Raw genomic sequence first — 14,607 nt, 5'->3', positions numbered from 1 at the left:
TCTAAATCTCTATCTGGAATTTCAGCAGATATGAATTTATCTATATCATCACCTATAGGTAACTTAGAATCTGGATGGAGAAAAAGTACCATATGAGCATGAGGTAATCCTCTCTTTTGAAACTCTATGGTATACATTGCTGCAAAGATTAAAATTAAAATTAATGGATTATACATGAATTTATCTATTTTAACAGATAATAACAAAATTTTAGAAGTGTACCTGAATTAACCCGACCCAAAACTTTATCCTTTGTTAGATATTCCACAAGATTATCAAGCTTCATTTTAAAGACTCTGCAACAAATATCTGGACGATCCTCGGTCTTTAAATCATGCTTTTGTAAATATCTAGTAATCTCTGGCCATTTAGGATTACAGGTTATTGTAATGAAGAAGTCAGGATAACCGTAGTACTTGCACGTCGCCATAGCATCTAAATAATGCTGCATCATATATCTCTTCCCTCCGGTGAAAGAAGAAGGAATAAAAATCCTTTTACCTTGTTCTGAGAGGTCGTCTTCACCTCTATCAGCTGATGCCGCAATTTTATCATAATACTCTGCTCGTAGATTCTTCTGATTAAGAAAAATGTAACGGAGTCTGTTAGACTCAATCATAGTGTATGCATCCACCAAAAACTGTTGGAATAATCTCCCAGACATCAGGATTATAGGTGATTCACCATATCTTTCTTGTATACGAAAAGCAAAAAACTCTCGCATTGTTACAGTTTTTCTTTTTCTTCCAGACATATCAACAAACCCAATATCAATTCCTAGTCTAAAACCATCTTCTCCATAGGGGAAAAGCAATGGGTATTGTAATGGCAAGTAAGCTGGATGCAACTCAGTTATCCGTTGTAGCTTTCCTGTAGTACTTTCAATCACAATATCCTTTTTTCAAATGTCATGCTAAAATCTCCAGGTATCAAAGCCGCAACATCTTTTTCAGTTGGAAGATTATGAGTTCTTCCATCAGTAGTTCTCTCACTTGCAAGTACCAGCTGTAGATTATTATTATAGCCGCTGTTGGAAAACCTGTCTCGTGCTGTTCTAAATGCTTTAACATGAGGATTGTGTGTATCCAACATTTTTTTATGGCTTCAACAATATCCAGCCTTATTTGCGATGTAGGTCCAGTTTTCCTTGTCAAACAAAAAAAAACTGTTAGTTATGCATATTATTTGGTAAAGTTGCTTTAATTCCAAAAAAACAAAAAACTTCTTACCCATAGGCAGCAACTCTATTGGCAATTTCATTAACTGGGTCGTGAATGTAGAGTTGTAGAAAAGCTGGATTTTTATCAGGAGCTGGTAATATACCACCTATTAAATGGTAATTCTCTCCACACAGTTGAAAAACATAAGGGCCCGAGCCATTGTTAATGGCATGATTTACTTGTCTTCCAAGCGAAGTGAATGAAAACATCATATTATATGCTCTTATAAGTTCTCGAAAATGACTCCTCGTTTCATTTTTATTGTAAATCAAGCTCAACAAAGTCTTTGGAGGTGCTTTGAGTATTGGGAGATTGACTTTCCCTTTATGGTAACACATTGTGAATATTGGTTTGACGCTTACAAGTCGTTTGGAAATTCGCTCACCAAACCACATATACGCTTGACAATAACCACAAACATAGGAAGGATCTCCATCATCATAATATCCTGAAAATCCAAAAAAAAAAAAAGCAGAACTATAATAAGCCTTTGGAAAATTTTATTATACAATGTTTTTGAGAAAGGAATATGAAATTTATTAATAATTACTAACCCGTATCAGTGAGGCCTATGGCAGAGAATAAGACATCTTTTGTGATGTTAGGTGTTTGTTTGTTTTTTTGTTTGGTAACAGTAGCTGTAACGTTGATATCCATATCATCATCATTGTCTGATTCAGAATCAGATGCCAAAAACACACAAAATCATCTTATATCTTCTGGTTTTGTTAGTAACTCTGCAACCAGAACCGTGATGGAAAAAAAATCATTAAACACAATCCAATTAAAATTTGTTTTTCAGTAATAACTATGAATACAAATATTACCAGAACTTTGATTTTTTCTATTGAGTCGCTTTAATTTCAATATGTCCATTCTCTTCCTCCTTGCAGTTTTATAACTACCTGCCTTACTTAAGCTTGATAGATCTATGAATTGGTTGTACACAGACGTTTCTTTAAAAACAGGAGGTGCGTATTGTTGCGACTTGGACACAAAACCTAAAAGTTTAGGAACAATAACAGAGTTTATATCATTGGCTTCAAATATGTTCCAGTGTATACTGGCTTCGTGCAATAAATACTTACTTCTATTTGATGGTGGTATTTTGACAGATTTAGCCTTCTTCGTTGTATCTTTCCTTGGTCTCATATCGCAAAGCTATTGATTATAACTGCACAGTCACATAATCAAAGTGTTCAAATACCATACGAAGAATTAACAAACTAATAGTAAAACAATAGACCTGAAATCAATGAGATCAAAGGTAAAAATCCATTATATTGCAGCTGCCTGTTTATTCGTTTGCGTAAAGGTCAATAGAAAGAGATATTAAATCCAAGATACACCAGTTTTCCTTTTTTAAAATAGTTTATATATATTTTTATTACTGTGTGTTATTATCAGTAACATTAATACATATACTAAACAATTTCGGAATATGAAAATATGTTTTAATTTGATATGTGGTATGTAAATATTCAGATTTTTCTGTTTTAGACGATAATTACAATAAAATAATTGATTTAAATGCATATTTTGTATTATACATTATTATTATCTAATTAAATATGTTCTTGTACAATCTTGATTCGTCTTAAGTCCTATTCAATTTTATATAAAAAGTTTTGGGCTTGGCTGGGATCTTCACTGGTTAGGTTCACGTTTAGTTTCCAATTTAATATTTATGTATATTTATCAACAGTTTTTTAGTTTCTTTTACCAAATATCGTATAAACAGTAATACTGCATCTTCCGATATATGAAACTGTTAAATAAACTGCCCGCATTTAAAATGCATGCATCTAATATAAATAAACAGTATATAATCAATGTTAACTCCACACCAACGTTAAAATGCATGCATCTCATTTAGCCAGAACACCAATGTAACACTAATATAAATAAAATAATTATTGATCTATTAAAATATCCAAATAAAAAAAAATCCAACACGTTTTAAAGGAAATAAGTTAAAACCAAACCAATTATAGTAAGCCCCCTCCCTATCTAATGCCTTCGTTTGTTTACAACACCATCGTCCATGACACCCAGCCTTTTATCATTCCCATTTTTCATAATGGAACACTGCGAAGCATCATCAGCATATGAAATAGTAGCATCCTGTAAATCAAAGTTCTAAAATAATTAGAGTAAAGCAATAAACACACTTATAATAAGAATATGAATATACCTTTGATAAGTTCTGAGTCAAAAACTATTCAATGATCGCTTCATCATCTGTGACTTTGTCAACTATAAAAGTTGACTTCCTACTTTTCAAATTTTTGGACGTAACACCCATCTTGAAAAGCAATGTTTTGCCTATTAGATCGTTCAGAGTTCTTGGCAAAACAGAGTCATCATCCTTAGATTTTAAAAAATAATCAGAATCTATGTTAGATTTTGTTATCAGTATATATATATATTAAAAAAGACAATAACACAATCATTATACCTCAGCCACTTCCTCAGCTAATTCATCTGCTGTCTTATTAAGAAAAGGATAAGCTATATTGTCGAAAATAAGAAACTTAGCTTCTTCAGTAGAATCATCAGTAACCAATAGCACCAGTTTAAACCTAAATGAAAACATTCAATGAATACAATAAAATATAAAATATAAAGTAAAGAATATAATTATAAAATTAAACTTAATATGAAGATGAGTAAATTTACTTGGCTAGAACTTCAGTTACATTCCGATTACATTGTAGACAATCAAACATGACTGGGCCCTCTTCATCACCAGGGTTTTCTTCAATTGGATGAACGGTCTTTTCGCAAACAGCACACACGACATAATACCATCTTGGATTAGTTTCCACCGACTTAACAGTTGCAGTGGTGACATACTTTCCAATCTATAAACAAATATATATACACACACACTTCAGCTACAAAGTCTAAAGCCATGTAAAAACAATATATATATACAAATCCCTCTTCAATAAAAAATCATATTTTAGAACCATAGCATATTATTAAACATTTAAGGACCTCGTTAGTTCTTAATATCTCTCTTAATGTCTTCCTAGGATTCTTAGTAAATAACTCATCATGCCAAGAAACAGTAGATCCAGATAATCCATCATCTCGTGAGAGAACAATGTCATCTTTTGGCAACCTGAGAACAATTATTTTTCTTGTTAAACATGGTAATAAATCACTTATTTTATATATATATATATATTTGTGTATAAACTTACTTTGATCGAAAATCATCAAAATGAGGACCAGGAGGATCGAATATAAACTATGTTGCATTAAACACATTCGAAATACCATGAACTCCTTTAATCAGAAAAAAAAAAAAAATAATAATTTACAAAGTATAGCAAAATAATTGTATAGGTCTGAGTAAGTATTTTAGGAGAATAATTATTGGGGAAAACATATTAAAAGATACCTTTGTACTCAGTAACACATACGAAACACACAACACAAACAACAATTGAGTTGTTATTTTCTTCAATAGTGTATAACCTGTTTCCCATAATTACCCCAAAGAGTGCAAGTCAAATTTGAAGCACTGCAAAAGAGACAAACGGACCAAATCAAATTAATAGAATGAAGACATTAATAAAAATGGAAATATGAATTCAAGGCACTTACGTTTCATCCGGAAGAATAACATTGAGTTTGTTAGTTTGTTCCCTTTAGCATAAATTTCAGTGAGAGCACCAACATGAACAATCTGACCAACAACATCTTAACCAGAAAAGATGTATGAATTTAAAAAAAAAAAGAAATTAGTTCTGCCAAATAAATTTAATTAATCAAAGAAATTTAACTAATCATCTTTGTTAAATATACACATATACTAATAAAAAAGTTACTAACCAATCAAAACATCATTCTTGAAGATCCCAGAATGAATCTCTGAAAAATTCTTCAGATACTTGTTTGGTAAGTAAGAAGGAAAATCATCACAAGGAGTAATGTTTGTCGTTCGATAAAAAGTCAACTTGTACGGAAAAGGATTTGTCCTATACTCTGTTGCATAATTCACAAGTGTAAAATTGCTTATAAAAAAAAGCAACACCCTCAGACAGTTTTCCTTCATATATTTGTATCAAATCCTGATCAATGGATGCATGTATCCTTGTTCCCTACAATTGAAAAAGTTAGATAATCTTACATAATCTAAAAATAGAAATCATCAAAAATAATATTGTAGTGTACTCACAGTTGCATCTTCAAGAACCATCTCAATGGAGACAACTTTTTTTGATCTCCATAGTTTCCACAATTTCATAACCTGCACCTTTAATTTGTAACTATTGTTCCCTGGTTTAATATCATCAATAAAGACTAAAGTAGCTGGCTTCCTTCGTAGATGAGACATGTTTTGCACTCAGTAAAAAGATGCTATTTAGATATTAGAAGTTTGATTTTGAAGCTTTTAAGGACGTGGGGATTAACTTACGTATATATACACAGCATTGGTTAAATAGTTTGTTTTATTTAGAAAGATAAATCCAATGATAATAAGGATAATAATGACGAATTAAAGATATAAACAAATTATGTTGAAATCAACCAAATCATATAATGAAAAGGAGACATACATCAACGTGACATAACCAAATCATATAATGAAAAGGAGACATACATCAACGTGACATAACCAAATCATATAATGAAAAGGAGACATACATCAACTTGAACAATAGATAGTATATAAGAACTATTATATATATATCAATTATTCATTAAGGGTAATATCGATATTAACCGCTCTAACTTTCAACGTGAGAGCTCTATTGCGAAAATTTACTTCGCAAATAATAGCATAGATTTTGGAGCCGTATCGAATTCACATCCGATTCGGATATTTAGGATCCGAAAAACACAAAATACCCAAACTCTATAAAATTTAGTCGAAATCTGTTATATATATCTAAATTTTACAAAATAATTTAAAATAAAATATTTTAAAACTAAATTGTACATTTAAAATTTCATACTATTTGAAATGCTATTAAAATAATGACAAAGATTATTAATAAAAAAATATTTCAATTAAATCATGAAATAAAATATAGAAAATAGAAGACAAAAAATCATAGTTTTAGATATTCATGTTTTTAAATTGGGTGTGAATCTCTTATCGTGTCAGGTCCATCAGATCGGTTCTTTTCTAGTCCAGATTTATTTGGATTGGTTATTTTCAGTTACAGTTTTTTTCGGATAGAATAATTTTGGATTTAATAAGTAATTGTAATTTGTTCAGTTTCGGGTTGGATATTTTTAAATCGGTTTCGGTTTGGATTTTTGGATCCGGGTAAAATGCATAGGCCTACAAGAAGGGAGGGACATAAGCTGACTGAAACTTTGTACAGGGCCTTGAACAAAACATTCTAGGCCCATTGGTATATATGAGCGTTATTCTAAATTTGTGTCGGATTATGTCTTTTTTTTTTCTTGGAGGGAGATCAAACGTGCCACGTGGCATCTTGCATGAGAAGTAGTGTGCGTTTCCGAGAAAGAAAACAAATCGTCGCGCTTCTTCTCCTACCAATGTCGCTGCAGATTCAAACGATACATCTTCTAATCGCTTTCTGAAAAAAAAACCAAGACAGAGAACTAGGGGAAAGCCAAATTAGGGAGAAATGGCTCACTCGAAACCAAAGAGCGACGCTCCGTTCCTCTTCCCAAAATGCGAAGCCTCTGTTTTACCAGACCCGTCTCGGTTCTTCAGCAACCATCTCCTCTCAAACCCTCTCCCTACTAACTCTTTCTTCCAGAACTTCACTCTCGGTAAAGGCGACCAACCTGAGTACTTCCACCCTTACCTCATCAAACCGGCTAAGTCATCCCTCTCCATCTCGTACCCGTCTCTGTTTCATAACTCAGACTTCTTCCACGAGGTTTTCAAACCAGACATTACCATCTCCGGTTCACCCGTCGACCAGAGTTCCAGGCAAACTCACCAGATCTCTTCATTCAGCGATCTCGGCGTCAATCTAGACTTCCCTTCCTCTAATCTCAGATTCTTCCTCGTCAGAGGAAGCCCGTTTATCACATTCTCGGTCTCATGCAACACGATCACAATCTCAACAAGCCACGAGTTCGTGTCCTTTTCCGGTAACAGCTTATCTACAAAGTATACGTAGCTAAGCTTAACAACAACCAAACATGGTTGATCTACGCCTCTTCTCCTATCAAACTAACCAAACACGACAACTCCTCGATTCGTTGCCGTGGCGAGTTTTCCGGTTTAATCCGAATGGCTGTGTTACCTAACTCCAAACCAGATTTCGAACCGGTTCTCGACCGGTTCAGTCGCTCTTACCCGGTTTCCGGCGACGCAGACTTCACAAAGCCCTTCACTTTAGAGTACAAATGGGAGAAGAGAGGCCACGGAGATCTCCTGATGCTCGCTCATCCTCTTCATCTGAAGCTCTTATCAAAAGACAACGAATCAGTCACCGTACTGAACAACATCAAATACAAAAGCATCGACGGAGACTTAACCGGTGACGTGGCACTCACTCAAAGGAGTGAAACAAGACTCGCCACGAGAAGAGATCATCTCAGCTCTCATCAAAGACGTTATCTCATTAAACTCTTCGTCTCCGGTCTCGAGCTGGTCTTATCACTACGGGAAAGTGATAGCGAGAGCGGCGAGGCTGGCTTTGATCGCAGAAGAGGTTTCTTATCTCCATGTGATTCCGGAGATCAGTAAGTACTTAAAGGACATGATCGAGCCGTGGCTTGACGGGAGTTTCGGACCGAACTCGTTTATGTATGCATATGATCCTAAATGGGGAGGTATTATCACAGTCCAAGGATCGAGAAATGCACGAGAAGATCACGGGTATGGGATTTACAACAACCACCATGTTCATCTCGGTTACTTTCTCTACGCGATCGCTGCGCTTGTTAAGATCGATCCTTTGTGGGGGAAGAGATACAGAGCTCATGCGTACACTCTTTTGGCGGATTACATGACGTTGGGGAGGAAATGTGACCAAGCCGACACTCTTTCCACTCCTTATCGGAAGATAAATGATAAATGACAAAAATGACCTTTTAAAATCAAAATATTATTTTCAAACCCTAAATTCTATTTTTTAGCATATACATTTTTCTCTTATAGCCAAAAAATGCATTTTCTCGCAAAAACTGAAAAACACACTTTCCCACCAAATCCGCAAGATGCGTTTTTCCGCAAAAAAACGTAAAACACACATTTCCATAAAAACATATTTTTCGACCAAACCAGTAAAACCACAATTTGCGACCAAAACCGAAAAATCGCATTTTCCGTCAAAACAAAAAAAACACATTTTCCCGCCAAAACCCAAAAATGCATTTTCCCGCAAAACCGCAAAAAAAATTTCTCGCCAAAACCGGAAAAACACAATTTTCTCGCCAAAACCGGAAAACACAATTTTTCCGCCAAAACCCGAAAACGCATTTTCCCGCCAAAACTGGAAAACAGAATTTTCCCGCACAAACCGGAAAAACGCATTTTCCTTCCAAAACCGGAAAACACAATCTTCCCGCCAAAATAGGAAAAACGCATTTTCCCGCCAAAACCGGAAAAACGCATTTTCCCGCCAAAACTAGAAAACACATTTTCTCGCCAAAATCGAAAAAACGCATTTTCCCGCCAAAATCGAAAAATGTATCTTCCCACCCAAAACCGGAAAAAATGCATTTTCTCGTCGAAACCGCAAAAATGATTTTCCCGCCAAAATCGCGAAAATGCTTTTCCCGCTAAAATCGCAAAAAAAAAACTTTTCCCGCCAAAATCGTGAAAAAAAACTTTTCCCGTCAAAAACACTTTTCCACCAAAACCGCAAAACACATTTTTCCCGTCCAAACCGCAAAACATATTTTTCCGTCAAATCCATAAAAACGTATTTTTCCGCCAAAACAACAAAAATGCACTTTTTCGCCAAAACACACATTTTTCCTCAAAAACCGCAAAAATATTTTTCACCAAAACCGTAAAAATGCTATTTTTCTGCCGAAACGTAAAAAATTATATTTTAATCATTTTATTAACAAGTCCACCTGGATGTAGATGGAAGTTAAAAAATGAAAAGCAAACGAACATTGTTGCATTCAGATGATTCATATGGATGCATGGACAAATAAAGAAACGAACAACACCTAGATGAAACATCTGGATAAGACATCTAGATGAACAATCTGAATGCATCTTCCAGATGTACAAACGAACGGAGGCTTTATTGCACTAAATGTGTTCCTATAGAAGCTGAGAGCATTAAAAAAAGGAAAACGACTGGCATTTTATTCACAATCAAAGAATAAATGAATCATTAAATACAAAAAGATTGAATAAAATTAGGAGTATATAGTTGACATCTTATTTTCATATAATCAAAACTTTTCCACAACTCTCAAGAGACAGAGAGGTGCTATGACCAAGTGAATCCCCCCCGGTAAGCTTCTTCTTCTGATCCCTGTGGACACTAAGTCTAAAACCTCTGTTCCACCAACCTCTAAACATCATCAGCTTCAATCTCAACCTCCTCGGCCTTACACTTCAGATTAACAAACGCTTCGAGAGCTTCTCTCATCCACCAGTTCTGACACACCTCTCTCGCTTCATCCAAACCAACCCATCTCCGTTGTCTAGTCTCAGCTTCAGGCCACCGCTCATACTCTTGGTCAACAAGCAACGCAAACATGTAACCTTCGTGAATCACACTATGTCTTTTACTCTTGTATTGCCATTTCCCAAGCTTTTCCTCGAGCTCTCCCGTTACACCAGCTTCCTCTATCGTCTCTCTCAAAGCTGCTTCCTCCATAGACTCATCAATCTCCCAACCTCCTTTTGGGAATAACATTCCTTTACCCTTTTGAGCACTGATAAGGAGAAGTTCGATTTCTTTTGACTCGGTTCCTTTGCCTTGTCGTTTCTTGTATCTGTACGGTACGCATCTGCAGAGATTTGTCCAAATTTAAAAATATGAGATTCCGAAATGAACAGCGAAAGATAAGTCGTCAAAGGTGGAAAAACTTTTCAACACGTGTTTGACGTACCCGACAACTTGACGATACCCTGCGTTATCGTAACGCTGTAAATCTCTGCCCGTGCGAGAGACGAGAGAGACAACCTTCTCGATCTGCGCTGGAACAACCTTGGATGGGATGGTCTCGAAGATGGGGGAGAGATACGAGGCGACGTTTGATAAGTTTGACACGATAAGAGACACAGAGAAGCCTGTCATTTTTTGAATCCCTCTTTTGACCCACTAATTGAGAACAGGAGAGGGTTGGAATCAAAAGGCTCTGTTCTCGAATTCGAGAGGATCGATTTAAGGAAGAGAGAGAATGGATAAGCAACAAGAAAGAGAGAGAGGAGAGAAGCGATTTTGTTGAGATGGTTCGGTTTTAGAACTGTCTTTATATGGAAAACCACACGAGATGTTGGAACCTCTCACGCGCTTCAGACGTTTCGTCCAACCTCTTTTTGTTTTTGTTTTACAGTATCAACTCGCTATATATTTTTAAGAATAATATAAATAATATATATATATATATATTTTTTATTTTTTTTTGAGAAAGGGCTAATATAATATTTGGCTGGCTATTAAATTGATTTCCACAGTTAATGAATTGATTTTTCTAGGTTTCTTGGCTAACTGAATCTATCTTAACTGTTTTATTTCTCTATTTTGAGATTTGTTGTTTTGTTATTGAGCTAACTCTCAGCCTAATTGATTCTGAATCTTAACAAAATTTCAGCATTCTAGAACAAAAAGAAGACTTTAAAATTTTTTTTTAACAAAATAGAGACTTTGTTAGTTACAACAGTTACAACAAACCACGAGGTATGTAAATAACAATTTAAAAGTTAATTTAAATTGATACAAAAGTCTACAGAACATTCGATTTTTTTCCAGGTCTACAGAACATTCATTCGATTCTACTGGCAAATCGATAAGCCATGTTTTTGTTGTTCTTCTAGATTTTTGTTTAATTTTTTCGTCAAGAAAAATCAAAGTTAGATCTATAAAACAAAAAGTCAACTCGTTAACGACGAAAGACAGAAAAATCTCGGCACAGACACGGGAGAAGAACAAAATGGAAGACGTAGGAGACGAGACACGCGCACTATGAGCGCATGGGGAAGCTGTGCAACTAGGTTCCTCATTTTTGTCTGTTTATGCTTTTTCGGACAGAAAAAATACTCCCTCTGTTTAGGTTGTGCACAACTGCAACAGAAACTTATATTTTATCTTAAAAATATCATTAAAATATAAATTAAAAATTATTAACCAATCACAAAACACACTACAAAATATTATTGGTTACACAATTTTTGATAAATTAAAAAATGTATTGATACATCAAAAACTTCATAAAACATCATTTATTTAGAAACGGATGGAGTACTGTGTGCTCATCCACAAACTCCTGACGCAAACACGCTATTAGGCGAGGCCCCTCCTCAAGTCTATTTAAGGTGACTTGTTGCTTTGTCATCCTCATTTTTTCGAGAAGCCCAAACATGGATACAACCGATAAGCTTGTATTAAAAATGGGCCTTAGCCTAGCATCAGTATTTTTGAATTGGATTGAACACTAATCATCAGTACTTTGATATTTTCTGTCTGTGTTCTTCTTAATTCTTATCACAGATTATTTAATTCTAAAAGCTTGCTTATGTATGAATTATGATATTCTTATACTCAGGTAGGTGTGTAGACTTTGGCCTAGGACGAAAAAAATATGCAGGTCCTTTCTAATATTCCTCCGATCCTACTTTAATTATTAGATCGGCTGGCGAAATCTTTTATATCCTGGGTCCGAATGGTGACGGCGGATTTGGTAAAAGAAGCGGTACGGAATTGAAGTGCAGTATGGTACAACTGCGGTTCGTGCTGAATTGAAGTGTGAGATTGTGCAACTACGATTTTAAATAAAAAGTGGTGCGGAATATAGTTTAATTGGTGACAATATATATTTGCGGTATTGAAAATTATTTAATTAATAAAATAATAATGATATATAATATAGATTATAGTTAAATAATATAAATAATATATTAACATAATAAATATATTTTAAAATAACTCAAAAATATTTGACCGAAACCGAACCAAAAATTCAAGTACTTATTGGGTCTAAAATTCTTCTATCTGAAAGAACTGAAACAAAAAAACCGACCGAATAGACCCAAATTCAAAAATAACCGATCCGAATAGACTCGACCCTATAAGAACCGATTCATACCTGACTTAAAACATGACTAAACTATGATTTTTTATGTTCTAATTTCTATATTTTATTTTATGATTTAGTTGAAATATTTTTTTGTTAACAATCTTTGTTATTATTTTTGTAACTAATATTTTTAGATATATAAATTATATTTTGGGTTACGGTTACAGTTTGACCGATTGATTCTGTATATTTTAAAAACACTGGTTAAAATTAATATTTCAAACATAAATTAATATATATATATATATATATATATATATATATGTGTGGGGGTATAGACTATAATTAAATTAATATATAAACATAAACTATAATTTTAATATTTTTTAAATCTATATTATTAAATATTACTTATTATTTTGTAAGTTATGGAAAATAGCATAGTAATTAGATTCTGTAACTATTAAATTTGTTTAGTTATTTGAAATAATTGTAACATAAAAGATAAATAAGGAAAAACGCCCTTCATAGTTAAATAACGCACCATAACTGAAGCGTACACTGCAACAAGTGCGGTATTGGAAATTGACGAACAAACAAAAAACTTTTCTTTTTGTTTTTATTAACTTCGTAATTGGTCAAAATAACGCACATGTTGTTAGTATTATGTTGAATGGTGAAGCAAAAGCGTTATTTCAAATACGCGATGAAATCCGTCCCGCACTATGTTGCCATTCATTACATAGAGTATGTGCGTATGGTTCCAATAACATTCTCAAGCCTATATTAATTTAAACTTAGATGTATATAAATATATACGTACCAAAATAGTTGTACCTAAAATCTGGTTAACCAGAAACCAGCGTCTTTGTTGACCTTTATCCTTTTTATCCGATGGAAAAAGAAACATCCAGACTCATTATAACTGTCGGGTTAATACTAAAGAAACACTATGCAGCCAAAGTCGGTTACTTGCAAGTACGGTTATCTCAAAATACGTAATCTCTTTTATTAGGAATCTGATTTTCTTTCAATGAAACTACTAAATTACTTGTTCTTAAAAGTTAAAATAGAGAGATACATACAAGCTATAGCTCATGCCAATCTCTATACTTCCAGTGTATAGTTTTTTCTTGTCTTTCCAATATAGAGTTAACCAATGATTCCAACTAAGATTCAATATATCGTGAATATATTCATTTATATAAGCCTAATTTTTTCTTTAAACTCGGACAAAAAATCAGGGAAACAAAAATAAAGAACAACAAAATAATCTTCTATAATTAATAATCTATTAAAGTATGTAACGATCCTCGAGATTTTACTCATTAGCTCTCGACGATCGTCTCCAATCCAGGTCTCCAAGATCCATAGTTCAATTCGCATAGCACCTTCTCTTCAAGAGTGTCTCTTATTTCCACACCATGATGATGATGATCATCTTCATTACTCGATGATGAGTTTCTTCTTCTGTCTCCCGACACTGGAAACATACAAACAGGGAATACTCTCTTCAAATGGTTATACCGACTTTCTTTGAGTATCTCTGCTGCTTTCTCGGAGATGAGAGCGAGTTCTTCGTGTGTTAAGACAGAGAAGAGCATGTCTGTCGGAAGGAGAAGGTAGAGATGTCGTCTCGGCCGCAACAACTCGTCAGGAGAAACGGCGGTGACTCGGTGGCCTATTTGGAGGAGTGTCGAGTCCGTGATAAATTGACCTGAGTTTTGAGAGACGATATCTGAAGTTTTGATGGGCTTTGGGAAAACGTCGAGCGTTCCGGTGAAAGGAGATAAGATTTTGACTACTCCTGATGATGTGATCAATGGTGCGCATGAAGATGTGTTTCCCATTATTGTGATGATAAAGTAGAATTAAGAACGAGAGAAAGAGAAGGCCGCATACACAGAGAGAAGTTTCTCAGAAATGGGATGGCTTTTATAATTATGTGTATACATTATTAGTTTATGGATTAACAGGTGATTAAGAGTTAATTATTCTTTCAGCTGGTTGTGTACAACTCACAGCTCTGGGTGTATCTTCCTCTCTCCTGTTTATACTTGTCGCTTCTTAACTTTGTTGGGGCTTTATCGGATAGATATATAGTAATCAAATTACAAAAAGTAATGTTTTCGTTTCAGTTTAATCCATATATATCTGGCTGCTACTTAATTAATTATCATATAATCAAGTCAAACTCGATAATTAATCAGATTCATCCCTTATAAGACCAGCTTCT

The 14,607-nt window shown here is 34.3% G+C and overlaps 4 protein-coding genes across 4 annotated transcripts in view; 1 reads left to right on the top strand and 3 right to left on the bottom strand.

The window, feature by feature from the left end:
* Positions 1-4,717, bottom strand: part of LOC106344436 — an 8,142-nt gene extending 3,425 nt beyond the window's left edge. Inside the window, exons 1-12 of the mRNA XM_013783817.1 lie at positions 4,652-4,717; positions 4,430-4,476; positions 4,221-4,347; positions 3,900-4,084; positions 3,679-3,802; positions 3,252-3,344; positions 2,309-2,381; positions 2,126-2,221; positions 1,775-1,891; positions 1,606-1,668; positions 1,230-1,326; positions 379-878 (exon numbers count right to left, since the gene is read on the bottom strand). Of these exons, the coding sequence (XP_013639271.1) occupies positions 379-878; positions 1,230-1,326; positions 1,606-1,668; positions 1,775-1,891; positions 2,126-2,221; positions 2,309-2,381; positions 3,252-3,344; positions 3,679-3,802; positions 3,900-4,084; positions 4,221-4,347; positions 4,430-4,476; positions 4,652-4,717 (1,588 nt within the window). The remainder of the gene's footprint in view (positions 1-378; positions 879-1,229; positions 1,327-1,605; positions 1,669-1,774; positions 1,892-2,125; positions 2,222-2,308; positions 2,382-3,251; positions 3,345-3,678; positions 3,803-3,899; positions 4,085-4,220; positions 4,348-4,429; positions 4,477-4,651) is intronic.
* A 2,118-nt stretch (positions 4,718-6,835) lies between these two features.
* On the top strand, positions 6,836-8,245 carry LOC106344435 (putative endo-1,3(4)-beta-glucanase 2). Its single transcript, XM_013783816.1, is given in 3 exon segments — positions 6,836-7,336; positions 7,339-7,703; positions 7,705-8,245. Coding segments are annotated over 3 exon segments (1,407 nt in total).
* Positions 8,246-9,467: 1,222 nt separating this feature from the next.
* LOC106343986 (nudix hydrolase 4) lies at positions 9,468-10,594 on the bottom strand. Its single transcript, XM_013783352.1, has 2 exons — positions 10,245-10,594; positions 9,468-10,142 (listed from the first exon to the last, which is right to left on the bottom strand). The coding sequence occupies exons 1-2, from the start codon at positions 10,430-10,432 to the stop codon at positions 9,701-9,703; spliced, it is 630 nt and encodes a 209-aa protein (XP_013638806.1). The 5' UTR covers positions 10,433-10,594; the 3' UTR covers positions 9,468-9,700.
* A 3,087-nt stretch (positions 10,595-13,681) lies between these two features.
* LOC106294205 lies at positions 13,682-14,262 on the bottom strand. Its single transcript, XM_013729787.1, has one exon. The coding sequence runs from the start codon at positions 14,219-14,221 to the stop codon at positions 13,700-13,702; it is 522 nt and encodes a 173-aa protein (XP_013585241.1). The 5' UTR covers positions 14,222-14,262; the 3' UTR covers positions 13,682-13,699.
* Between the last annotated feature and the right edge of the window lie 345 nt (positions 14,263-14,607).

Source organism: Brassica oleracea, chromosome C5 (genome assembly GCF_000695525.1).
Source record: "Brassica oleracea var. oleracea cultivar TO1000 chromosome C5, BOL, whole genome shotgun sequence".
Classification (NCBI taxonomy): domain Eukaryota; kingdom Viridiplantae; phylum Streptophyta; class Magnoliopsida; order Brassicales; family Brassicaceae; genus Brassica; species Brassica oleracea.
This window is presented reverse-complemented; position numbering and strand designations above follow the sequence as displayed.